Source organism: Molossus molossus, unplaced genomic scaffold, assembly GCF_014108415.1.
Source record: "Molossus molossus isolate mMolMol1 unplaced genomic scaffold, mMolMol1.p scaffold_m16_p_26, whole genome shotgun sequence".
Classification (NCBI taxonomy): Eukaryota; Metazoa; Chordata; class Mammalia; order Chiroptera; family Molossidae; genus Molossus; species Molossus molossus.
The window spans coordinates 848,497-875,789 of NW_023425362.1; the positions used below are offsets into that span (position 1 = coordinate 848,497).

Consider the following 27,293-nt stretch of genomic DNA (forward strand, 5'->3'; position numbering starts at 1 on the left):
AGGCGGAGCGGGCTCGGGCCGCGCACTCACTGCGGGCGCCGGGCTCGGCGGCGGGGCTCCCGCACGGCTGCACTCCACGGCCGCGCAGGCGGACGCGCTCCCATTCATTAGCCGCGGCTTTGTCTGCCCCCGCGGCCCTCCCGCCGCCGCCGCCGCCGCCGGCTCGGCAGCGACGCCGCCGGACGCTGCACCCCTCCCAGGGCCCCGCGCGGCGGGGGCGGGGCTGCGGCGCGCAGGCGCAGTGCCCACCGGTCCGCCGGCGCCCTGAGACGGTCGACTACAAGCTCCTGGTGCCGCTGACAGGAGCGCTCAGGGCAGACCACGCAGGCGCGCATATTGCGCTCCGCCCCCGCCCCGCACTGCTGGGAACCTACCAATGAGGTGCAGATGCTCATTCCTGACCCGCCCCGGCCGGCAGGGCTCCCCGCGCAGGCGCAGTCCCTATAATTCTGCGCCGGCAGGGCTCCCCGCGCAGGCGTAGTCCCCATCATGCGGCGCCGCCCTCGCGCTGGCAGGGCGAGGTTTCTCAGGTGCAGTTTCGAGCGCTAACCCGGTCCCGGCAGGACCTGTCCCGCAGGAGCACGCCCTGAGCCTCAGGCCCCAGCCGAGGGTGCGAGCCGCTGGCGGGGCGACTGGGCGCTGGGCTCGGGGGCAGGTGCGCGTGTTCCCGCGGTGGGCGCGGCGCCCAGCCTTCGGGACCGGAAGCCCACCTGCCGGCGCCCTGCCCGCGGCCCGCAGCGCCCCGAGGCCGGCCGACCGGAAACGGCGCCCAGTGCCCGGCTCTGCTCAGGGGCTCCGGAGGCTGTGGCAGCCACGTGCTGGGCGCCCCGAAGCCCTGAGACCTGCGGCGTTAAGGCGCTTCCGTGCGCGGCCTGGTTCCCTGGGCCCTGGGATAACGCAGCCCCTGTGGGGCCGGCCGCAGGGAGGCCTTGGGGTGGCGGCTGTGCCTTCCGAGCAGCCCCTGCGGTGCCGCGGCCCAGCGGCAGCCATGCTGCCCCCCAGGACCTCGCGCCCCCTTTCAGTTTATGTAAGAAATCTGGATGGAGCCCTGGCTGTGTTGCTCAGTGGCTCGAGCGTCGTCCCATGGACTGAGGTCGCGGTTAGATTCCCTGGCAGGGCACCTGCCATGGTTCCGGGCTCCATCCCCCGTGGGGGGCCTGCAGGAAGCAGCCTTTTCTGTCCTAAATCTGTTTCTCTCTCTCTAAAAATAATCTATAAAAATATATTTTAAAAAAAAGAAATCGGACGTGTAATGGACAATTTACTAATACAAATTTGTGTGCAGGCCCAATCTATTTTATAGGCTGAATTTGCCCCAGGGTCCCCGATTTTTGCCGCCCTGTTTTGGATGACCATGAGATAAATGTGGTCGTGTTGCAAGTGTGGATGTCATGATTAGGAAGTCGTTGACTGCACAGTCATTGGCTTAGTTTTGTAAAGTGAGTTCACAGGCCCCTTCTGCCCAGAGCTCTCCATGGCTCTCCTCCCCAACCTCACAGCCTGCATACCCCTCCTCTTTGGCAGCGCCCCCTTAGCCCACTCATTCTGCTCCAGCCTCAGGCCCCTGGCTTCCATGACTGACCCAGGCGCAGGAAATTAGGACCTCACACTCTCGATAATTTATTTATTACTATAATTCAGTGGCAGAGGTTTTTTTTGTTGGTAGAACTCACCGGAGGATATTTTTCCCATTGATTTTTTTTTTTTTTTAGAGAGAGTGGGAGGGAGGAAAGGGGAGAGAGAAGAGAAACACACCCACTGGTTGCTTCTTGCACACTCCCCTACCTGGGCTAGGGATTAAACCTGCAACCCAGGTACATGCCCTTGACCAAGAATTGAACTGGTGACCTTTCCATGTGTAGGCCTACACCCTAACTACAGAGCCACACTGGTCAAGGCAAGTTTTGCTCTCACAATTCTAAAAATTTTTCAATTAGTAAGGTGTTCACCCATTATTACAATGTATGTTGCAAATAATTTCTCCATTTGTCTTTTGACTCTGCAGAAGTGTTCTCTACTCAAGGTTTTCATGTTTGAGTCCTTTCCCACATTAGAGTTGGGAGGTGTCCGATGCAGTGCAGCCTTGTTTTATCTCCATGCTTCATGTGCAGACCTCTCATTTGTTTGAATTTTGTTTTTTGTACAACTGTGAGGGGTAGGGTTGATTTATCTTTTCCACATGGCTGTGTACTTACTAAAGGTCCATCTTTGCCTCAGAGATTTGAAGTCACAAACTAAACTTCTGCATCAAGACCTGGCAATTACAAATAAAGCTACTTTAGTCCTGGCCGGTTTGGTTCAGTGGTTAGAGTGTCAGCCTGCGGACCAAAGAGTTTCAGGTTTGATTCTGGTCAAGGGCACGTACCTCAGTTGTGGTTTGTCCCCGGCCCTGGTCAGGGTTGTGTGGGAGCCAACCAGTCGATGTGTCTCTCACATCGATGTTTCTCTCTCTCCCTCCCTCCCACTCTACCTGAAGACAAATAGAAAGAAAAAAAACAAAAACAAATAAAGCTACTCTAAATATCCGCGTACAGGTTTTTTTTTATTTTATTTTTTTAACCTCACCCGAGGACATTTTTCCATTTTTTGTACAGATAGAGTGGGAGGGAGAGAGAGGAAGAGAGAGAGAGAGAGAGAAACATTGATGTGAAAGGGACACATCGAGTGGCTGCCACCCGCACGACCAACCAGTGCCGGGGACAAACTGCAACCGAGGTACGCGCCCTTAGCGGGAACCCAACCCGGGTCTCTCCGGACCGCAGGCCAACGCTCTAACCGCTGAGCCAAACTGGCCAGGACCTGGGTGCAGGTTTTTGTGAGCACATCAGTACCCAGTTCCTTTGGGTACATTCCAAGGAGCCTGATTGGTGATGGTGTGGTGAGGATGTGTTTAGTTTCCTAAGGAACCGGCACACCGTCTTCCAGAGTGGCTGCACCATGTTCATTCTCACCAGCAGTGAGTGAGCATCCATGTCCTCACCCTCCTCTGGTGGTGTCCGTGTTTGCTTGTCTCTTCAACCTGTTTTTTACCTTGTGGCGTGCCTTGTTTTTCTCGATAGCCAGACAAATGCAACGAGGTATGGAGAGGGGTGTGTTCTGTGGTCCTACAATTAGGCTCAGTCTCCAGTGAAGTCTGTCCCTCTGTGCTGTGACCTTCTAAGGAGTTTTTCAGTTTTCTCCTTCGTGGCTGGGACACATAGTTCAAGGGAGCTGGAGTTGGGTATTTGCCTTCCCTGACATATGGGCCCTGGTGTGGGCAGTTTCTCCTGAAAGTAGGCCTTATTAGGAACAGAGGACTCTGGCCCTGGCCAGTTTTTCCCAGTGGTTAGAGCATTGGCGCACGGACCTATGAGTCGGGGGTTCAATTCCAGTCAAGGGCAAACACCTAGGTTGCAATTTGTTCCCAACCCTGGTTGGGGTTGTGCAGGAGGCATCCACTCAATGTGTCCTTTTCATGTCGATGTTTCTCTCTCTCCCCCTCTCTTTCCCTCCCACACTATCTGAACAAAATGGAAAAATCCTTGGGTGAGGATTAAAAACAAAACAAAACAGGGGAATCTGTACCTTTTAATGGCTCCTCTCCCTTCCTCCTGCTGGAAACATGAGGGGACTTGGCTCTGATATTTGCTGTGGGAACCTGCTCAGGCTCCTGGAGGAAAATCTTGCCATAGGTTGGGGCCCCCTGTGACTGGGTCTTCCTGGAGTTTTTATCTCTCAGCTGAGTCTATGTTGATTCTCCAGAAATTCATCATTTAAGGTTCAGGGAACCTGGGCACAGAACCCCCTGGCAGTTTCTGCCTATGAGTCTCTGCTCCAGGAAACCATGGTGACTTGTGTTTGTCTGTCTCTCCAGCTTGGGAACTGAGGATTGCCCTGTGTCCTCCCTTGTCTTACAGAACCTGGAAGAGCTGCTGATGTTTCAGTTTGTTCTGCTTTTTACTTGTTAGGATGGAGTGGTGACTGGCAAGTTTCATATATGAGGAACCCAATACCAGAAGTCAGTAATTTTTTTTTACCACATCAGTCTCTTAAATCATGCCAAAAACAAAAAATGGAGTTACAAAAGCCTTTTTACAATTAGACTACCTTTTATAATTGCCTGTGTATTTACGTTTTTTGAACCCTTTATTTCTTCACAAGTGTTTAAGTTACTGTCTCATGTCCTTTCATTTCGTCCTGCAGGACTCCCCTAAGCATTTCTGCCAGGGCAGGTTCAGTGGTCACAAACTCCCTTAGCTTTTGCTAACCTGGAAATGTCTTAATTTATCCCTTACATTTTAATGATCATCTTATGATTACTTGTATGTGACCAGTCACTTCTCTTGATGCTTTCCAGATTCTCTCTTTCAACAATTTGATTATATAATGTTTCTCAACATGGATGTTTTTGAGTTCATCTTACTTGATGTTATTGAGCTTCTTGGGTATTTTTATTATTATTTTTTTTATCCTCACCCGAGGATATTTTTCCTTTTTTTTTTTTTTTGTACAGATTGAGTGGGAGGGAGAGAGAGGAACGGAGAGAGAGAGAGAAACATCGACGTGAAGGGACACATCGAGTGGCTGCCACCCGCACGACCATCCAGGGCCGGGGACAAACTGCAACCGAAATATGTGCCCTTAGCGGGAACCGAACCCGGGTCTCTCCGGACCACAGGCCGACGCTCTAACCGCTGAGCCAAACTGGCCAGGGCTTGGATATTTTTATTAATGTATTTCATCAAATTTGGGAATTTTTTTTCTTTATTTATTTTAGAGTGAGAGGAAGGGAGAGGGAAAGAGAAATGGAAACATCGATGAGAGAGAACATTGGCTGGCCACCTCCTGCACGCCCCCTACTGGGGATCAGGCCCACCAGGAATTGAACCAGAGACCGCCTGGTGCATGGGTCAACATTCAACCAGTGAGCCACACCTGCTGGGCAGGATTTTTTTTTTTTTTTTTTTTTTTATCATTATCTGTTCACATATTCTCTCTGTCCCTTTCTCTCTTTTTCACTTCTAGGACTCTCACAATGAATGCTTTGCTTCTTGATTTCCCATAGGTCCCTTAGGCCCTGTTCACATTTTATTTACTGTCTGTTTCTCAGATTCAATCATTTTAATTGTCCTATCTTCAAGTTTGCTGATCTTCTTTTTGTTTGATTCTGCCTTGAATCCCTCCAGTACATTTTCAGTTTCAGCTATTCCTTTCATATCCAATTCCTTTTTGGCTTTTTTTTTCTATGCTATTATTCATATTTTCATTTTGTTTACACATCCTATTCTTTTTTTTTTTTTTTTTTTTATCCTCACCCGAGGACATTTTTCCATTTTTTGTACAGATAGAGTGAGAGGGAGAGAGAGGAAGAGAGAGAGAGAAACATCGACGTGAAGGGACACATCGAGTGGCTGCCACCCGCATGACCAACCAGGGCCAGGGACAAACTGCAACCGAAGTACGTGCCCTTAGCGGGAACTGAACCTGGGTCTCTCCGGACCGCAGGCCAACGCTTTAACTGCTGAGCCAAACCGGCCAGGGCTACACATCCTATTCTTAAATGTCTCCACATCTTCCTTCAGTTTTTTAATTATCTTTAAGACAGTTGTTTTATTTATTCATTTTTTTTGTGGTACATGACCCTAGCGGGAACCAAACTCGGAACTCTCTGGTCTGCAGGTCGACGCTCATTCGCTGAGCCAAACTGGCCAGGGCTAAGACAGTTGTTTTAAAGTCTTTGTCTAGTAGATCTGTCATCATGCTTTTTTTTTGTTTCCTTTCAGGAACAGTTCTTATTGATTTATTTTTCTTTGAATGGCCCTTTTTTTTGTTTTTCCCCTTTCAGGAACAGTTCTTATTGATTTATTTTTCTTTGAATGGGCCATATTTTCCTTTTGTATGCTTTGGGATTATTTGTTGAAAATGGACATTTGAATTTAACAATGTGATAACTCTGAAAATCAGATTCTTTCCCTTCCCCAGAGTTTGCTTTCCTTGTTAGCATATTTATATTGTTATGTAGGCCATCTCTGTGTTGAGGATCAACCTGAGGCATAAACTTAATGTCTTCTTATGTCTTTTCTGTGTCTTTCCTTGGGCACTTTCTATTCTTCCCCATATGTGCAGTTAGTTTGGAAAGTCTGGTTCCTGGAAGGGGAAAAGGGATAAGTAGAGGTGGGGAGGTAGAAGTAAGGGGAAGGGCGCTGACACTATAAATTTTCTGGAAACCTCTTCAGTGGAAGGGGAGGGGCAGCAACATGGTTGTCTACCTCCTTGTCTGCACCTCTGTATTCAGAAGCAACAGTTAGCACAGATCCTGCTATTTGGAGGTCAAGGTCCTTTTTCCACCCCTGGATCCCCCACACTGTGTATGAGCTGCTCCAAGAACATATGCACAGCTACCTGGCTGGGTGTAGGGATGGGTAGCTACTACACTGCTAGGAGCTCAGATTGACCAAAATTCACCCTTCAAGTCTTCCCCTGGAAGCTATGAGCCTTCAGTGTTCAACAGAGTTCCCAAATAGTTACAGCACAAGGGTCCAGCCAGCCTTTGGTTCCCATCCTGTCCTGCCTGCCTGTCATGTAGTTGTCTGTATATCTCAATCTACCTTTACTTTAAACCCTAAATAATACCACCGTTTTATTTTATTTTTTCTATCCTCACCTAAAGACTTTTTTCCATTTTTTGTTCAGATAGAGTGGGAGGGAGAGAGAGGAAGAGAGAGAAACATTGACGTGAAAGGGACACATCGAGTGGCTGCCATCCGCATGACCAACCAGGGCTGGGGACAAACTGCAACCGAGGTACGCGCCCTTAGAGGGAACCAAACCTGGGTCTCTCAGGACCGCAGACCGACGCTCTAACCACTGAGTCAAACCGGCCAGGGCCTGTTTTAATTTTTTATATTTTTTTTTGTTTGGTTGTTTGTTTTTTTTTATTTGTTTTTTTGTTATCACATTGTTAAATTCAAATGTCCCTAGCGGAAACCGAACTCAGAACTCTCTGGTCTACAGGCCATCGCTCAACCACTGAGCCAAATTGGCCAAGGCTATTTTTTATGTTTTTATTGACTTTGAGAGAGGAAGGGAGAGATAGAAACATCGATGTGAGAGAGAAACATCCATTGGCTGCCTCCTGCACGCCCCCTACTGGGGATCAATCCTGCAACCAGGTCATGTGCCCTGTCCAGGAATTGAACTGGGACTTATCAGTCCATGGGATGACGCTCAATCCATGGAACCACAAGGGCCGAACGATACCACTGTTTTAAACAGCCAGTACTTACATTGATTCCCCATTTCTTACACTTCCCAGAAATGTCCCTCCTCCTCCTGGCATCATCACATGTCCATCTGGAATGATTTCCCTTCGACCTTGAAAACACCCAACACCCTTCAGGAGATATTTCAAGGAAGGTCCACTGGTAACCAATCCTTTCAGTTTTCTTATGTCTGAAAACTTCATTTCACCTTTATTTTTGGTGTATCTATGATGGGCATGTGAGTCTGTTGGCAGTACAGATGCCATTCCATTGTTATAACTTTCACTGTTTTCGTTACAAAGAGTAAGCTGCTTTCCTGGCTGGTGGGTAAGTGGTTAGAGCGTCAGTCCACAAACCAAAGGTTCATGGGTTTGATTCCCAGTCAAGGGCATGTACTTGGATTGCAGGTTTGATCCCTGGCCTCAGTCGAGGTCATGCAGGAGGCAATCAATGTGTCTCTCTCACGTCAATGTTTCTCAGTGTAGGTTTTGTCATTTTTAATTTACCCTGACATTCTGACATCTTTAGCTTCATCTGCTATCAGTTTGGGAAAGTCGGTTTGGGAGTCTTCATATACCCACTGTCTCTTTCAGATACTGCCTGTGAACATTTTTTTCCTCCAGGACTCCGGTACCTGTTAACCTCCCACTGTCCCGTGCCACATTCTTTCTCTGCACTTCAGTCAGATCTTTTCTGCTGATCCGGCTTCCAATCCGACAGTAGCTTCTCATCTAACTTGTATTATGTCCATCTTCTGAATTCTTGATTCGTCATTTTATTTTATTTTATTTATTTTTTATCCTCACCCGAGGACATTTTCCCATTTTTTTGTTCAGGTAGAGTGGGAGGGAGAGAGAGGAACAGAGCGCGAGAGAGAAACATCGATGTGAAAGGGACACATCGAGTGGCTGCCACCCGCACAACCAACCAGGGCCAGGGACAAACTGCAACCGAGGTACGCGTCCTTAGCGGGAACCGAACCCGGGTCTCTCAGGACCGCAGGTCGACGCTCTAACCGCTGAGCCAAACCGGCCAGGGCTCGTCATTTTATTTTTTTAGGTTTACAATGCATTTATAGATTTTTACTTTCAGGTGATATTTTCTACCCTATTAATTTTCTTGAATGCATTAATCGGTTAGAGTCCATGTCTGAAAACTGATATTTGGATCACCTGTTTCTGTTGTCCATGCTCTTACTTTCACAGTCTTTAGGCTTATTTTTAGTGTTGGATAATTTTTCTTTTTCTTTTTGGTACGTGCCCCTAGTGGGAATCGAATCTGGGACTCTGGTCCGCAGGCTGACACTCAACTGCTGAGCCAAACTGGCCAGGGCCCTGGGATCCTCTTGCTGGCAGTTACTGGAGTCCAGCTGTCTCCCTGCACAGGGTGCCCAGTGAACTCAGCTTCCTGCACTTCACACGAATGCCTCCCAGGGACCAGTCCCTATGTGTGAGGAGGCTGCATGGAACATAACCTCTCCTGAGGCACCTTCCTTTCCAAGTCCTCGGTTTCTGGAGTCCTGGTTGATGTCACCACAGATCTCCCTAGCCCAGTGTCACCACTGCCAGTTCTGCCTACTATCACTGCACACCAGCAAATGTCCACAGAGGAAGAGCTTTGAACAGAGGACTTACCTTTGTGCAAGTGTCTCTTTGCTAGAATCACACTTCCTCAAATCCTTGAGTCCTCCTTGATATCTTCAAAAAATTTTTTTTCCTTTATTGATTTTTAGAGAGAAAGAAAGGTAGAGAGAGATAGAAACATCGATGAGAGAGAACATCGATTGGCCACCTCCTGCACGCCCCCCACTGGGGATCGGGCCCATAACCTGGGCATGTGCCCTGACCAGGAATCAAACTTGGTGCAGGGTCGATGCTCAACTACTGATCCACAGCAGCCAGGCCAAAAAGGTTGTTTAACATTTTTTTCCTCTGACCTGAATAGTTCTTGGTCTGATACCAGCTGCTGCTTTAGTCAGAGTGGAAGGAAATTTTAACTTGAAGTGAACTCCGACATTTCACTTACAACAGTATTCATTCACTGAAACGAGACAGTTCCTGTGACTTACACAAAGGGCTTTTTATTTGGAGTGACCAGGGAAGTGAAGCCACCTGCCCCACATGTCACCTACAGTAGGAAATGAACAGCTTAGCACTTGTGTCTGAACAAGCTACAGCGGCATGGCAAAGCAGACGCATTTCAAGTTGCATCCAGCGCCCCTCTATCGTGCAAATGTCAGCGTCAGGAGTGGCAATGAGCAGCGTTAGACAGCTGTAAGCATTGGTCCTACCTCTTCCTGCAGGACTGTCAGCAGTGCAAGGACACACCGTCTGATCGGTTCCAGTGCTCACAGGGCCTGTTTGAATAGTCAATACGGACTAATGCACAATGCACAAGGAACTGCTGCGTTCTTTGGAACCACTCGGGCCATGTTCTCTGCCCACTGAAGTGAGCAAACTTGTCCTGTAAAGGGCCCAACACTAAAGATCTGGCTCTGTGGGCCTGTCTCTGTGACAACCATTTAGTGTTGCCCCACAGCTCAGAAGCAGTGTAGATAGCACATGAAGGAAACTTCACCTACCAGACAGCATACCAGACTGCCAATGGGCTTGAGGAAACTCCGCTCCAAGGGGCAGGGCTGCATCCACTCTAACCAAGCTCTGGACCAGCAGAAAGGGGGGACAAGGACACACTGCCATGCACTCTGTGCTGACCTGTTTTTAGGGGGAAGGCCATGAAGCTCAGTACCCCAATCCTCAGGGCATTACCATTCAAAATAGCACCTGGAGACAAGCAGGGCTGCAGGTTGGCATGGGCAGAGCTGAGCATTCTCCCACATCCAAGTCAGGAGAGATGGTCTCTGTGGGAACCCCCAAATAATCTGCAGCCCACAGCTGACTGGACCAGAGCTGCCTGGGCACCTTCACAGGCTGACACAAGTCCCAGTCTGTTGGGCACTGCACCAAACTGTAAGTGTGGGGGCCAGGAGGCCTCATGTTGGGGCCGCTCCCAGCCTGTGCAGGGGACATTAAAGCTCTGGCAGGGAATGGGCTAGCTGAGTCCTGGGCCACACTGCTGTCCCACAGCTCACTGTCTACATGATGAACCCTCCCCTATTATGGCAACCTAAGTCGAACCCTTGAAGCGTGAATACAGAGAAGTAGGAAAGTATATCAACGCTTGTCCCTGACATGAGCAATACAAATAGCACTGAACACACACAACCTTGTCAGGCCCACAGAACTTTTGAGGGCTGGGGAGTCCCACGTCATGACTGATGAACTGGAGGCAGAAGAGCAGGTTAGAGGCCTGAACAACTCAAAGTCAGCACACCACTAGGTATACAGACCATTCAAGGAAACATTTCCCATGCCAAGTCCAACCAGGTGCCCAGGTGAGAGCCCAGGGCCCAGAGCCAGGAGGCCACACAACGGCCTCTCCCTACTGGGTCTTGGGAAGCAGGACTACTAACAACCCCAGATAAAAAGCTGAGGGCTCTCCCTTCAGGAAAGCCATGACCCCAACACCAGGTCTCCAGGACATCTGCTGTGGCCTGTTGTTTTTTGTTGTTGTTAACCCTCACCCGAGGATATTATTCCATTGATTTTTAGAAAGAGTGGAAGGGAGGAAGGGAGGGGGAGAGAGAAACATCGATGTGAGAGACACATCGATTGGTAACCTCCTGAATAAGCCCTGACTGGAGCTGGGGATCAAACCTGAACCCAGGAATATGCCCCTGACTGGGATTGGATCCCGCAACGCTTTGGAGCATGCCAAGGCTCTAACCACTGAACCACACCAGCCAAGGCTACTCTGGCCTTTTGGACTCACTTCCCAGCCCTGTTAGACCCAGCACAGGGAAGGATTACAACCTATATCCCAAACAGGTGAGGTCTTTACACGTAGTATCACCTTGAGCACACATTTATAGGAATTCTAATGGGAGGCAAGGGAAAACCATATCAGCATGATTCTAGTGTCCCTGATTGGCGCTCCCTGGGCCTCCGGAACAGAGGCTGGACTCAGGAACATGCACACAGCAACCCGAGGGAGAGGCTACCCACAGGCTCTAGTGTTCTGGCACCACACATGGCACAGCACACACTGTGAACACAGGTCAGCACCACTCTCAGAAATGCTGCTGTAAAAACCACATCATTACCTCTCCCATGCCCTACCTGGACCACATCATCACCTCTCCCATGCCCTACCTGGAGCTAAGGTAAAATTCAAGGCCTGAATGAATGTGGTGTCCATGTATTGTGCCCCCCCCCAAAAGACGACTGTTTTATCATCCTAAGAACAAAAGCCATCATCCTTAAACAGCAGGAAATTGCAAATAAAAAGTTTAATTTCAGAAACTAAGTTCCCCATTTATAAATATACTAAAACATAGTCAATGCAAAGTAAGATTAATAATAGGTACAGTATTTTGTCCAAACAACTTTTCTAAAAGGTCATAGGCAATGACTGGCTTTTTTCACTCTGTGTATTTAATTGGTCTGAAATAAAAAAATGAACCCTTTTCTGAATGTTGAAGCAAAAACTCTGAAGACATATTAATGTTACAAGAATCTTGACAACTGACACTTCATTCTGATGTCCCTGGGATTCTAGAATACCCGTGATGGCTGAGTCTCCCATATTATTAAAAAAACCTAAACACCTAAGGCTAGTCTTACAACTGTAATAAAACAATCTTCTTCCCTGTTCATAAGCCACCTCTTCTAAAGAGAATTTTACATGTGATTTGATCAAATTGGGGGTCACTACACACATTTCAAAAGACAGCTTCAAAGTGTAGAGACACTAGGTCAGAGGCGTGGAGGTTTAATCACCAGAACTGCTGTAGACGTGTCATATTGTCATTTGGCTGGATAGCAGACAGCAAGGAGCTCTTAAGTAGTCAGGACATCTCTGAGTTAACAAACCATGTGAAACCTCAATGTAAAACCAGAACAAAGGTGAGTTCTCCTTACCAACCACCATGCAACTGACATTCCACGATACCTCTAAGTTTAGTTCTGTCCCCAAATGTCACGTCTGTCATAGTGAACAGTTATCTTCCAGAATATGCTCTGCATGCCGCACATACGTTAGAGCTGCAGATCAAAACCGCTCGGTCAGGATGGCTTCTACTCCACCTTCTATTTACATTTTTTTTTTTTTACAACCCCAAAGGCTGTTACCCCAAAGGCTGTTTTGTTTCAATTAAAGCAATATTTAACTAAAATACAGTACCTGATTTGTTTTTACATAACTGAATAAAAAGCCTACAGAATAAAATTGTTAACATCTTCTCTGTGATTCTAGTAAAACAAATTACTAACCCCCAGCTTTCAAAAAAACTTTACAGTTAGGGATTAAAGCCTAGGAATCATATTTCATAATTGACAAGACAGGCTGTTTCTAGTGGCTTGGTAAAAAACACACCGTGGTACCTGGCCTGAAGGACTACGAGTAAGGCACATAGAGACAGTACAGTGAAACTAAGGGAAACTCAGCGTGGACCTGAGAGTGCCTGATCTGATGTCCTCCTTGGCTCCGACTGGTGCCAGCCACCAGCTCCCAACAAACAGCTGGTGCCTAACGAGCAACATCTTTAGCCTGGTGGCTCCACTGGGATTTCAATACTGAAAGTATATTAAGGGAAGATTCACTTTCAAAAAAATAAGTTTTTCAAAATGTTCCATCATGAGCCTGGACTGGCCAAAGCTACCGTTTTCAGTGGGTGTGCTGAACAGCCTTTCCGAAGGGACTATACTCGGAGGACAGCCCAAAAACCTGACAGCCAAGGCCGAGAGGCCCGGCCAGGCGGACTTCTTTAGGTTCCAGTAGGTGAGCGGGTCACAGCTGTGTTCAAGCACCTCCTCCTCCAGGTATGCAAGCACCATGGCCTCAGGCACCTTCGTCTTTTCCCTTGGGTCTTTCTTTTTTATCTTGGCCATGAGTGACCACAGGCTCTCATCCCCACTGGAGTCCCTCGATGGGGAGCCTGGATCACACCCATTGGAGACAGGTGTGTCCTCTGAGGTAGAATTCAGCATTTCTAGTTCCCTGATTAAATCTTGCTTGTACTGCTCCGCCTCCTCCTCAGAGAAAAGGGAGGCTTTGTAACGAGGGTCCAACAATGTAGCAAAGATGTACCTGGGGTCGTGGAGGGTGGCGGACAGTCGGCTCACCATGGCCTCCTTCAGAGACTTCAGCATGGTGTCGATGCCCATCGTCTCCTCAAACAGCATCTCGATTTTCCTGTTCAGGATGTGGATCATGGGGATGACCTGGCTGAGGGTGGACACGTGGCTGCTCATCTCCCGACTCGCAGCATCGAAGGGCTTCAGTGCGTGACACACAGACTGCATGACCTCCCACTGGTCACAACTGATCAGTTCTCTGAAATTACACTCGATGGACATCTCGTTAATTGCTCTCTTCTGTTCAATGAGCCGTTCCAGCATGTGAAACGACGTGCTCCACTTGGACGGGACGTCCTGAATAAGATGGTGCGGCGGCAATTCGTACTCCTTCTGCAGCTCCGCCAGTTTCTCCTTGGCTTCGTGTGACCGGAGCACCCGCTCACATAACTTCCGAGCGATGCTGAGTAAATTCTGGACCATTCTCTGGCTTTTAATGGCCTCGTTGACAATGAGATTCACCGTGTGACTGAAGCACTGCACGCTGGAGTGCTCCCCTTCATTCAGCGTCTTTCCTATGCTGGGATTATCAGTCACCGTGATGCCAACCTGAAGGCCGGTGGATATCACCCAGGCCTCCCACCAACATTCCAGCTGCTTCCGAATGCTGCTGCCACTATAGTCACAGTCAATCTGTGACACGTCTAACAGTGCTGAGCAGTGGTGGTCCTCACAGTGAGGCCGGATTGACGAATGGAAGGTGACCCAATGGGCAGTGAGGGTCAGATACTCCCGGGTCTGGTTACTCATCCATATTCCAGATGTGAAGTGGACCACGCCACTCTCAGCCTCCTTAAGGTGTGACATAATGATCTGTTTCACATTATCGTACATTCCGGGGATAGCTGTCCTGGAGAAGTAGGAAGGGGAGGGCAAAGAGTACTGAGGTTTCAAGTATTCGAGCAGCCGGTTAAAGCCAACATTGTCTACAAAAGAATATGGCTGAAGGTCAAGTGCAATCATTTCAGCTATGAGACTTGTTATCTTTTTGGCAACTGGATGAGAATCATAAAACTTCTCATCGGTGTCGACAAAGGAGGAAGCTCCTGACAATTCTGCACTCAGGGGCACACGGCTGCCTGGAGAACAGGGCACAGTGGTCTTGGGGACGTCGGTCTTCAGCACGCTGCCATGGAACCTCTGTAAATGCCTCAGAAGACAACTGGTGCCCAGGTTAGTCGGCTTCTTCCCCCTGCTGATCGTCCGGCCACAGTGCAAGCACATGACCTTAGTGGGGTCTGTGGAGCAGACAGAAAAATGATTCCACAGCTTGGAGGTCTTTTTGCCGTGAACGGGAAAGAGACCTGGATTGCTTTTTGTGACCACTGCTGGCAAGTCGGTTAATTTCGAGGAGGAACTTTCTGCAGACGCCAAGGTGGCATACTGAGGATTAGACAAACTAGTCCCCAGGAAGCCCTTTTGGTGCCCAACAACTTCCGGGTGGCGTCTGTAGAGATGTCTCATCAAACAGCTGGTGCCCACATCACCCTTCTTTCCCCGGCTGATGACACAACCACAGTGTCTGCATACCGCCTTCAGACTGTCCATGGGGGCTAGTGAGAAGTGATGCCAAACCTCAGACTTCAGTCTCTTCATCACCTTTTGATTCTGCTGGAACACAGCACCAGCCTCAAACACGCGAGGGCTCGCCCCTTCATCCTGCTGCTTCTCAGGAGAGGACACCACCGAGGCCTCGCAGATGTCCTCAGAGGATGACAGCACCGACGCATCTTCCAGCAGTGCATCTGTGGGGTTCAGACGCAATGGCATGTCCTCAGTCAGCGGGTCCGGGGAAGAGGATGCTGAGGGGGCCTCTAGTACTGCCTTCCCTGGTGAAGAAGACACGAAGCTTGGATCTCTTTCAGGAGGAGGGAGGGCTCGCAGGAGGGTGGGGGGAGCAGAGTAAGGGGGCGGCATGGCTGCACCCCCACTCTTCTCCTGCAGCACAATGGCACGGTGTGCCCTCCACATGTGCCGGATGAGGCAGCTGGTACCCAAGTCCTTTCCATTCTTCCCTCTGCTAAACTCATTCATGCAGTGAATACATACAGCCTTGGAGCTGTCCAGAGGAGACAGGTAGAAGTGCTTCCAGACCGCAGACCACCTTCGAGACCCAGAGGTGCTCTTTGGAATCGGGAGGCTCTTCTCTGGCCCACTCCCTGCAGCGTCATCATACTGACGAGTGGGCAGCGGTGGGGGTGGCCCCACCAGGGCTTCTTCCCGGCTATACTTCTCAGAGATGGACAAGTCAGAGGAGACCTCTTCAGAAGAAACAACAGACACAGATTCCTCCGTCACTTGCTCAGAAGACGGGATCTTGGAGGCCATTTTCTGGACAAGTTTGATGGGTGACAGTAAGGTGCCCAGGTCTCCAACAGGTTCAGGTTGTGGTGGGAGCAGCAGTGCAGGGGAGGAGAGGGAGCCCAGGGCAGACACACTGCCATCTTCCTGGATGAGCGCCGAGGGATGCGCCCTCCTCACGTGCCGCATGAGACAGCTCGTGCTCAGGTCCTTCTCATTTTTGCCACGGCTGAACTCTTTCATGCAGTACACACACACGGCCTTCGTGCTGTCCCGAGGAGAGATGAAGAAATGTTTCCAGGCTGGAGACTTCTTCCTGGAGCTCATGTTGCGGCTGGACAGGAGGCTCTGCGTCACAGCCTCCATGGCGACGTCGTACAACGTGCTGCTGTACTGTGAGAACAGGGCCCCGTAGTCGTCCTCGTGGTCAGCAGGGGAACACTTCCCTGATGTCTTACAGCTGTAGCTCGGCTCTCTGATCTCTGCCTGCTCCTCACCACTGTCAGATGCTTTCCTGTTCTCCTGTTCAATTTTAAAGTCCATTCCTTCCAAATTGTGATTTGAAATTCCATCATCTTCCTCTTCTATTTTCAAACTTATTTTATCACAAACAAAATCACCACCCACACTGGGATGGGTTCCCTGGTCATTCTCCATGACTGACCATAACTATTCTGGCTGTGTCGTCATATGCCCTCTCAGGTTGGTAAGAAAATGATCCAAATGCTCATTTGTGCCCCCAAACGAACATTATCTTCAGTGCGTGCAGAACGATTCTGTCTTTCGGGATGTTTATCACTATGGCTAATCATAAATGTTACTGAAAAACAGAAGATGTAGCTCAGGAGCATATTGTCTTAAGGTGCAGACCATTGCTTTCCAGGAGTTCTGTAAAGGACTTTGTGTTGCAGACGTAAGTTCATGTTGTGCTGACCCACTCATCTTGGGAACAGGACTGTCGCCATCTTGACGGTCTATCTGCATTACCTACAAGAGATGAAATCAGGTCAAGCACTTAAGTGAATTGCACATTTCAATCCTGTAGTGTCAGGCATATATTAGGCTAAATATGCATAAAAAAGTGCCTTTATGGTAAATTTAAATTGGAAAGGTCAGGTATCTTCTTGACTTTTCTTTTGTTTTTATTTTTTTAGAGACAGGAAAATAGAGATAGAAACATTGATATGAGAGAGATCCATCAATTGGCTGCCTCCTGCACACCCCCTACTGGTGATCGAGTCCACAACCCTGACCAGAAATCAAACTAGAATCCCTCAGTCCAGGGGACTATTCTCAATCCATGGAGCCACCCACACCGGCTGGGCATGTTCCTTGACTTTTTTTACAATCATCTTTACACAATGATAATACCCTAAAACTGGAAAATAAGAGTAAAGTAAGATAGGAATTTAAATTCAAACAGTGTATTAATAAAGAATTAGGGGAACATGGAAAAACCCCTAAAACAGTGTACAGGGGTCGCCTTGGCCTAGAATTGATGTCCTCGCCTACCACACAGTGTACCAGAGGCACCTGGGGCTGCTTTATTCAGCACACCTGAATCCCTAAAATCAACTTCGTTCCCCTTTGCTATCAGAAAGGACATGACTTAGGAACTAAAACGCCTGCATAGGCATCGGCAGCACAGCAGCCGCTATGAGATGTGACAGGTGGAGAAGAGGTAAGGCAGGAGTAGAGCAGTTACTCAAAAGGCAACAAAACCTGTTCTTGGCAATATGGAAACACAAATACCAGGAAGAGCACTTACTGTAAAAAAGCTAGACTCCACATAACCTACAAAAACCTTACTTAAAAAACAACAACAACAACAACAATCAAGGGTTTAACATAAATACAACCAGAATAGAAAAAGTTAAACTACATATAAACCAAAACCAGAATGCCAAGTGGTGAAAACAAAAGGCAGATTTCTGACCCTTTAGCTTAGCCGACCAGTGAATAAAACCCAATGCAAGAGAAATCAAGAAAATGGGAAGAAAAAGCTCATGCTAAGCTGCGGTAGGGAGAACAGCCATGGAAGACCAGGGGCAGGTCCTGCACCGGGCAGGGGAGAGCCAGGTCCCTCACCACAACTCAGCTTCCCCTGAGCTGCCCCAGGTGCACAGGGTCCTGCTAAGCTGGGACACTGGGCCAGGTCAACGGTAGGGCCATGCTTCCCTGGAGCAGATGGTGGCTGCCTAGGGCAGCTGGGCTGGGGTCAGCCACAGGCTCTGCATGTGTTCATGCTGCCCATGCAGAGGATGGGCATGGGCTTAACCCCAGTGCCTGCCTCAGCCCCAGTAGACCACAGGAGGAGACTCACTCCGTGCCTCCAGCAGGATAAAGACACCGCATCCTTGCCATATGAAGCCCACCCAGAGCCAGCAGACCGGATGAGGCTGCTGAAGGGCACTGGTTCCCAGGGATGAACGCCTGAAGTACCAGCCAACAGGCATGTGCCCAAACACGTGGGAGGAACACTGGGCTGCCCAGCTTCATTTGCCCACAGAGTAGCTGCAGGGTGGCCGGAGCCCCGTGGGACTGTAGCTTGTCCCCAATGTTGATAGCAGCTGTTTAAGTACAGAAATGTGACACAAATGTACGAATGTGTGTATATGTTTATCGAATTGTACAATTCATTAATGTTAATTATACCCAGTGTGAAATAACGTGTCTCTGCCCCTAGAACCTGCTAATATGTGGTGTTTGACCTTGGTTCCTGACACAGAGCCTTTGAATGACAGAAGGATGTCTTGTTCTAATGAGGCAACTCTGGGTGGTTCCTGAACGGGGACTCAGTAATAGACCAAGCGATAACTAGAAGCTTGGAACTACAGACCTATACCCTCCCCCATCCTCCAGAGAGGGGGTCATGGGCTGGAAAATGAGTAAATAACTGGTCATGCCTACGTGATGAAGTCTCCATAAATATCCCCGAAGTACAAGGTTCAGGGAACTTATAGGCTGGTGGACACCATAAACAACAGAAAAGGATCTCAAATCTGACATAAAGATACGAGAAAAAAAAAAGATACACATCTCTATAGATAATGAAAGCACACAAGAAAACCAAAGCCTCAATCAAGTTAAATAAAAAGTAATAAATGATTTCAAAAGAAGATAACAATATTAAAAAATACCACAAAAGAACAACATAAATCAGAATAGGAAAACACTGAAATGAGGTTATGGATCCTTGGAAAGTATCAGAAATGAAATAAAATGTCGTGTCAAGAATAAAGACTAAGTTACAAGCAACATAAGAACAAATAAACTCCATAGATGATTGTTTAAAATGAACAGAAGGGAATCATTTTTTTTCTTGTTAATCCTCACTTGAGGATACTTTTCCATTAATTTTTGATAAGAGTGAATGGGAGGGAGTGGGGGACAGAGAGAGAGAGAGAAAGAGAGAGAGAAAGAGAGACACATCAAGGTGAGAGAGACACTGATTGGCTGCCTCCCACAAGACCCTGACCTGGGCTGGGTATTGAACCTGCAACTGAGGTACGTGCCCTTGACTGGAAATCGAACCCACGACCCTCTGGTCCATGGGTCAATGTTCTAACCACTGAGCAAAACCCACTAGGGTGAGATTTTTTTTTTTTTTTTTTAATTCTCACCAGAGGATATTTCTTCCACTAGTTTTTGGGTACAGTGGAAGGAAGAGAGGGAGAGAAAAGAGAAACATCGATGCTAGAGAGATACATCAATTAGTTAATTCCGGATGACCCCCACCAGGGCCAGGGATCAAACTTGTAACCCAGTTATGTGCCCCTGACTGGGCCCTTTGATCCACAGGCCGATGCTCTAGACTTTGAGCCAAACCAGCTAGGGCTAGAGAAATTTTTTTTCTTTATTGATTTTAGAGAGAGAAAGGGAGAGGGAGAGAGACAGAAACATCAATGGCCGCCTCCTGCATGCCCCCCACTGGGGATTGGGCCCATGACCTGGGCACGTGCCCGGACTGGGAATCAAACCAGCAACCTCTTGGTGCATGGGTCGAGGCTCAACAACTGAGCAACATGGGTCGGGTGATAATGAAGGGACAGAAAGAGTGAAGAGAAACTAACCAATTTAATTTTAAAAATTTTTTTATCCTCACCCAAGGATATTTTTCAATATTTTGTTCAGATAGAGTGCAAGGGAGAGAGAGAGAGAGAGAGAGAGAGAGAAACATCAACGTGAAAGGGACACATCAAGTGGTCGCCACCCACACAACCCAACCAGGGCTGGGGACAAACTGCAACCGCAGTACGTGCCCTTAGCGGGAACTGAACCCGGGTCTCTCAGTACCGCAGGCCAACGCTCTAACTGCTGAGCCAAACTGGCCGTGGAGAAACTGACCAATTTAAAACACAGGTAAAGATCTAACATATACACAGTCAGAGCATCACTCACAAAAACTGAGGGGGCAAAGCAAGAGACAGAACGCTGAAAACAAACCTTTCCTAAAGGAAAAACTAGAGGCTCAAAGAGCACACCATGCACCTGAGGAAATCCACCCTAACAATGAACAGAGGTAGTCTTCTAGCAAAATTCCTGCCCTAACGAAAAAGAAATGCCACTCAGGCAAAAATCAAAGTCAGTTACAGAGGAAAGAATATAAATTGTCATGAGTTTGACAGCAATGTCCTACCCCAGAGAACAACTGAGTGACATACCTACGGTATCCAAGGAAAGGAAACGTGAGCCGAGATGTTATGTCGACCTGCCTTTCAAGTGTAAGGGATGCAGAAAGACCATTACCAACATGCAAGAATGAGGAACAGTTTTTTCCATGCATCTTTCCCGACAAACCTACTAGAGAACAAACCTCAACCAAAACATCTAGAGAAACTGTGACATCAGGACTGGGTGTGTGCACTGAGTGTCTACCTACCTGAACCAAGACTGAGCGAGGGCTCATGGGTCAGAACGCTCCAGCAACAGCTACGTACGCTACAAAGTCAAGGATGGGAGGAGACGGGAAGGCTTATGCCAAAAATATTTTAACTGGTTTCTGTAATGACACAGGTGGTAGTTGCACTGTCATTGCTATTCTGAGGCTGTAGTGCGTGTAGCGAGGGGCAAGGCAAATGAGTAGTGATAGTCTAATACTCTCATCTCCTATGCCCTTGAGAACCAGGATTCTCAGGGTAGAAAAGAGACACATGAGATCCAAAAGGTCAAATAAACATCCTGTAGTCAGTGAACAGATATAAACCCTAGCTCTGTTCACTGCAAACACCTACAAACAATGACCAACCCAGCAGCAATGAGCGTAGCTAACTTCTAGGTGGTGGTTTTGAAATACCGTTGCCTGTTAAAAAAGACCAGGGCTTCTTGACGGCATGGCTTCTTCCCGGTTGGGTAGGAAGAAGACAGGTCAGTCTGGGACATGCTGGCGTACCAGAGAGCAAGGAGCTGTTGAGAGTGTCCTCGAGTTCTGTCAAAGGGTCCAGGGGCTACCTTGTAAAGGCTCCTACTATCTAAAATGAGACAATTTGAACATAAAATAGGCCCATAATCACATTAAAACTCATCTAGTATGTTTAAACCTATGAGTTCATAACACCAAAATAAAATCAACTGGTTACCTTTGAAGGAGGATAGAAAAGTGATTATTTTGAAAACTGATAAAGAACTAAGCACCGGATCTTCAGTTTGCTACCTGAACATGAGAACTAGATAACCAAACAGCAGACAAGGACAGTGCAAAAACAGCAAACAATTGCAAACACGGGACATGTGCAAGACATCTGGCCTAGTCTTTCTTGTTTTTTAATCCTCACCTGAGGATATTTTTACATTGATTTTTAGATAGAGTGGGAGGGAGGGAGGGAAGGAGGGAGGGAGGGAGGGAGAAAGAGGGAGAGAGAAGCATTGATGTGAGAGAGACTGGTTGCCTCCTGCATGACCCTGACCTTGGCTGGGGATCAAACCTGTAACCGAGGTACATGCCCTTGACCGGGAATCAAACCTGCAACTCTTTGGTCCTCAGGCCAAGGCTCTATCTCCTATGCCAATCCAACCAGGGCTGACCTCGTCTCTTTAGAAAGCAATGTCACAGGGTACACTGGGGCAGGCATGCAGAGTGTTGACGGTAGTGGTGGTATTGTTCCATAACTAAAGAGAGACACAACAACCAATGCAATGACTTTGACAGATTCTGATTTGAAAGAAACAACTACTAAGGATAACTAGGGACCACTAGGGAAACGTGAATGGACTGGCCTCTGGGTGACATGAGAGGATTACTGGTATGTTTCTTAGAAGGTAGCGATGATAGTCGTGTTGTTATAGAGAATATCCTTTTGCCTTTTATTCGGAGAAAAGGACACTTGGAGGTGAAGTGCTGTGATATCTGCAATTCCTTTGAAAAAGTTCAGCACCGACAGGCGGAATGTGGCAGTCATGACAACGTTGGGCCAGGTACAGAGGGGCACTACAGACCATGCTTTCCATCTCTGTGAGTTAATACTTCAGAATGTAGTCTTTACAGCACTGAAGCCAATTTTCAACGCAAAGCACACCTGCTCTCAAGGAGCAGTCGAGTACACCAAGGGGTCAAAGGTGAGCAGCGGCACTCCTGTCTGCCTCACACCTGGAGGTGCTCTTCCCAGCACGGTTGTCCAGAGGGCTGGTCTCTGTCTGCGAGTCACTCTAACACACTCAAGAGAGTGTATAACCACAGCCGACACATTCTAGGGGTGGCAACAGCGTCAACTGCCTCAAAGCCAGAAATCCCAGCAGGAGCTACTGTGCTCACAAGGAAAACTGCTCCAGCACTGCCCACCTGCGAGGAGACCCGAGGCCCACAGCACAGACAGCAGCTACGTCCGACGGCAGAGACCCAGACCCAGACCCAGGCCACTGCCACAAGAATTGGCCCGAGCTGCGAGAAGGCTCCCAGAAAGCAGCACATTCCCAAGCAGCAAACAGACCACATTAAGGTCACTGGTGCCTGCTCTGCCCCCAATGTGTCTGGGTCACAGGCCAGGGCGATTGGGGTTGTTCTGCTTACTACTTTTATGGGTCTCCCTTACCCCACTTCTTCCTCTGGGGTGCAGGGCAGGGCACCAGTGACATTGCTGGAAGTGTGCTTTCACTTACAGGATGGAGAGCCTGGCCTGTGACGGAGGACGAGGAGCCCTCCACATAGCACAGCTCCTGAGGCCTCAAGCAGTTGCGCTGACTACAGGTGAGGCTCAGGGAGCAGCGGCCTTGGAGGAAACTCAGTTCACACTTGCAGAGGTGGCAAAGAGGACAGAGCACGTGCAGGGGCACATGGCCAGATCCAGGAGCCACCACACAAAGGGCAGCTGGTAGGCCAGTGGGACGCCCCAGCTCAGGCCAGCCCGGGCCGGTAGCAGCCTTGCCTATGGGAGACTTCGCTGGGAAGGAGCCCTCCCTGAAGGAGATCAGACACTAAGCAGAACAGGCACCCAAGGAGCAGGAGCAGCGGGTAGGGGCGTTAATGACAGGACACGGGCTCAGGCAGAGGCGCCAGACTCTCTACCACACAGATGCCTCTCATGGGGTCCCCCACTGTGTCCTCCCAGGGAGGGACAGGAACATCCTCCTCTCAAAGAGGTCTCCCGGGGCACACTCTCCACCAAGACTGCCCACAACCTCTGCCTCACCTGCCTGTACTGTCCTCCGGGCACTCATCGGGCCTTTTTTTCTGGTTTCCATCTATCCACCATCACTGCTAAGTTCTCCTGGGGCAGAACCTTCTGTTAAAATCCATGGTAGCCCCCAGCAGGAGGAACAGGGCCAGGTGCAGAATTCAGAAACGAGAAAACCTCACACAGAGTCAAACACCTCTGTCTCTCTCCTCTGCCTCAGAAATAGGCGGCATCAGAAGAAAAGATTTTATTCCCAGCAATACCTTCCAGTATTTGAGAAAGCACCTATCAAGCCCTTTGGCTCAGCAGTTGGAGTGGTGACCCGCGGACCAGAGAGTCCCGGGTTCGATTCCCACTAAGGGCACGTACAAAAAAAACCACCTATCAAATTAGCAAGGAAGTGATCTGAGCTAGTCCAGAATGAAGGCAAACCCAGGCAATGAGAAGTGGAGCGAGGAAAACAGTGAGGCAGAGGGGAAGAATGGGCGCCCGAACTCCAGAGGGAGCCAGCCAGAGGCTTCGGACTGTAAGCACTGGAGGCTCTCTGTGCCTTCAGGCAGCAGATTTCAGTAAAACACAAACCATACACAGGAGGAATGAGATTTAAGTAGTCCTGAGATTTAAGTTGTGCCTTAAAGTCCAAGCGCAATTAGAAGTTTGACCGCTGCTGACTGAAACTACACGTTTTGTGCAGAAGCCTCAGAAGGAAGCCAAATACAGGTGGAGAGTGGACGGCCCTCCACCCGACATGGGAGGCTCCTCGGTCTGTGCTGCTGAGGGGCCCATGGTCACGCATCTGCTCTGGTCCCCTCCCAAGGCACCCATCACACGGAAGAAGGAAATCAGACGGAAGGGGCCGAAGCCCGCCAAGAAAAAGCAGCAAGCACGAAGTAAAGAGAAGGGCCACAGACCATGCTCGCTGCTCTTCCTGGGCCAGCAGCTCCATTTCCCTGTCTGGTCGGTCACTCTCCGAAAGCTACTCAGGACAGGGATCTGAAATACAGATACATACACAGTCATCTCTCAGTGCCCATGGGGACTGGGTTCTAGGACCCGCCTTGGATACTAAAATCTGCGCATGCTCACGTCCCTTATATAAAGGGCATAAATAGTACAGTTGACCCCCACACCCCACACAGTAAAAAAATCATGTATAACTTTCGACTCCCTGCAAATTAACCATTAGCAGCCTTCTGCTGACCAGAAGCCTTACTGGTGATATAAACAGCCCACTAACATATACTTTACCCATGTATTTACACGCTGCATTCTTACAATAAAGAGAAAATGTTTTTAAAAAAATCATAAGGAAAAGAAAACACATTTACAGTATTTAATGAGAAAAACATATCTAGGTATAAGTGGACCCTCATGGTTCAAAGCCCTGGACCATATTTGCACATCCCCCCCTGTAAACTTTAAATCATCTCTAGATGCCTTATTATTCCTAATACAATATAAACAGTAGTTACACTGTATTGTTTAGGGAATGATGAGGAGGAAAAAAGTCTGTACACCTTCAGTACAGGCACAAGAGGCAGCACCACAGGCTGAAGTACAAAGTTTACATCAGTAAGAACGTAACTTCTTTCCTAGTATTTTCTTTCCACCCGCATGCAGGTGTGGAACCCCCACACAGAGAGGGCCAACATACTTCCTTCATTAAGTAAATACTGCATAGCAGCTGCCTTGCACAGAGTTCAGTCAACAACCCTAATAATTTACTTAAAAATATTTCTCCAAGGTGTTAAGAATATTCTTTGCACAGCTTGTGTTTCTCCTGAACCTCCTAATGTGCATTAAAGAACAGAGCAGGGTGTTCACATCCAACAACATCAGAAATTAAACAGAACAAGAGTGTATGTATGGGGAGGGGGGGGCGCTATCAATCACCTGTCAAGTGGACTAAAAATCTTTCTTCCAAAGTAGATGAACTGTATCCTTTGAAACTTTCTGAACACTCACAGAATATCTCTAACTTGTCCTAAAGCCTTTCCTGAGAAAACGTAAATCATGAGAAGCAGATATAATCTAAGGATTACAGTTGGCACATTCCTCACGGACATCCCAATGGAAACCTTGAGTATGCAGTCAAACTCCTAAGCAGTTTCCTCTCCTAAAATAACTGTTCAGTAACTGAAATGAATCTATAATTGATATCTGGCTTATTCATAGTACTTAAAACACACACACACACACACACACACAAACTCCCTACTAAATCCTTCCTAGTCTCCTAATTTTATCAGTTATAGAGGAAACATCAAAAATTAATATTTCTATATAAAGTCACAAGGATACCCTTGTTTTACTTAGCAAACTAGCCTCATTAAGTCTAAAGTGGATTTTAAAAACCACGCACTTGATCTGGTCACAGTTAACTTCAAAACAAATTAACTTCCCTTTTTTACAAATACGAGAATGCATTAAAGAGAAGCTTCTCCTGAGGGCTCAGCTTGGCAGGCACTTGCTTGCAGAGATGCATGTGTCTACTGAGTGTCACCCAAAACACGAAGGTGGCACAGGGGGCCTGGTGGGCTGGCGGTCTCTAAAGCAGTGGAGGTGGCTGGGTCGCAGAAAAAGGAGGAAAGAGGATACACGATGACTCGAAGTGGACTTGGGTCTAGTAAAACAAGCAACTGGAAAACATTTCAAATTATGCTTAGCGATTTGAGTCATTATTTCTTTCAATTTTCCAGTAGCTTTATTCTATCTCAGCATGATTATTATGTGGTGGTTGTTAATCCTCACCCGAGGATGTTTCCCCGTTGACTTACATAGAGTGGAAAGGGGGGGGGGGCACCTAAGTGAGAGAGACGCCTGGATGGGTGGCCTCCCGCACGACCCCACCAGGGCCGGGATCGACCCTGCAACCCTGGTTCGTGCCCTCGACCGGATCGAACCCGAGACGCTCCGCCGCCGGGCCGGGCCGGCCGGGGCGGACTCGCACGTTTGCTGATCCGGCCCGGCCCCGGCTGCTCGTCCGGGAAACGCCAGGTCGGGGAGGCAGATCGAGAAAAGCCCCAAACGCGACTGGGCGGCACCGGGCCCGGCGGCCGCGGGCAAAGCGCCTGGAGAGACGCTGCCCGGGCACCTGTCTCCGCTGCAGCGGCCGCGTCGCCGCAGCCCCACGCGCGCTCCTTTCACGGCGGCGCCCACGGGAGCGCTTCTGCGAGGCGCCTCTTCGCGCCGTCGGTCCCCGCACCAACTTTCACCACTTGCGGGGTTCGGTCGACGACACGCCGCTGCCCGGAAAGCGCGCCGGGGGTGACCGTCCTTCCTTCCGTCCGCCCGCCGGGTCGGGGCCGGGCCCGGGCAGGGGCGCCGCAGGCAACGCGGCCCAGTCGGAGGCCGGGCGGGGTCCCAGCCACAGGAGGCCGCGTCCGCCGGCCCATCCCCGGCCCTGCCCGGCGAGGACAGAATCGCGGCGCCCTGGCCCGGACCTCTGGCCCGATCCAGAACCCCGACCCCGGCCTGGACCCCGACCCCGGCCCGGCCCCTAACCCCGGCCCGGCCCCCGACCCCGGCCGGTCCCCGACCTTCGACCCCGGCCTGGACCCCGACGACCGGCCCCCGACCCCGGCCCGACCCCGGCCCGGCCCCGGCCCGGCCCCGACGACGCACCACGACGGCCGTGCCCAGGCGCGAGCTCGGGCTGAGGCGGAGCGGGCTGGGGCCGCGCACTCACCGCGGGCGCCGGGCTCGGCGGCGGGGCTCCCGCCCGGCTGCACTCCACGGCCGCGCAGGCGGACGCGCTCCCATTCATTAGCCGCGGCTTTGTCTGCCCCCGCGGCCCTCCCGCCGCCGCCGCCGCCACCCGCCTGCCAGCGACGCCGCCGGACGCTGCACCCCTCCCAGGGCCCCGCGCGGCGCGGGGCGGGGCCGGGGGCGGGGCCGCGGGGCGCAGGCGCAGTGCCCACGGGCCTGCCTCTGTCGGGCGACCTGCC

General features: G+C 49.5%; 1 protein-coding gene across 3 annotated transcripts; it reads right to left on the reverse strand.

Annotated features, from left to right (window-relative positions):
- Positions 1-11,416: 11,416 nt before the first annotated feature.
- Positions 11,417-27,082, reverse strand: LOC118641175 (zinc finger BED domain-containing protein 4-like). 3 transcript variants are annotated; one of them, XM_036278260.1, is made up of 4 exons: positions 27,035-27,082; positions 25,709-25,912; positions 24,258-24,339; positions 11,417-16,723 (listed from the first exon to the last, which is right to left on the reverse strand). In XM_036278260.1, exon 4 carries the CDS (start codon positions 16,391-16,393, stop codon positions 12,869-12,871), a length of 3,525 nt encoding a protein of 1,174 aa, XP_036134153.1. In that variant the 5' UTR covers positions 16,394-16,723; positions 24,258-24,339; positions 25,709-25,912; positions 27,035-27,082; the 3' UTR covers positions 11,417-12,868. The 3 variants fall into 3 exon arrangements, with proteins under 3 accessions (XP_036134153.1, XP_036134155.1, XP_036134154.1); XM_036278262.1 differs by lacking the exon at positions 25,709-25,912 and having other exon boundaries at positions 27,035-27,061; XM_036278261.1 differs by lacking the exons at positions 25,709-25,912; positions 27,035-27,082 and adding an exon at positions 25,240-25,689.
- Between the last annotated feature and the right edge of the window lie 211 nt (positions 27,083-27,293).

What these genes read in the sequence shown, in the direction of transcription:
- LOC118641175 (XM_036278260.1), bottom strand. Translation starts at nt 16,393, where the DNA reads ATGGAGAATGACCAGGGAACCCATCCCAGTGTGGGTGGTGATTTTGTT.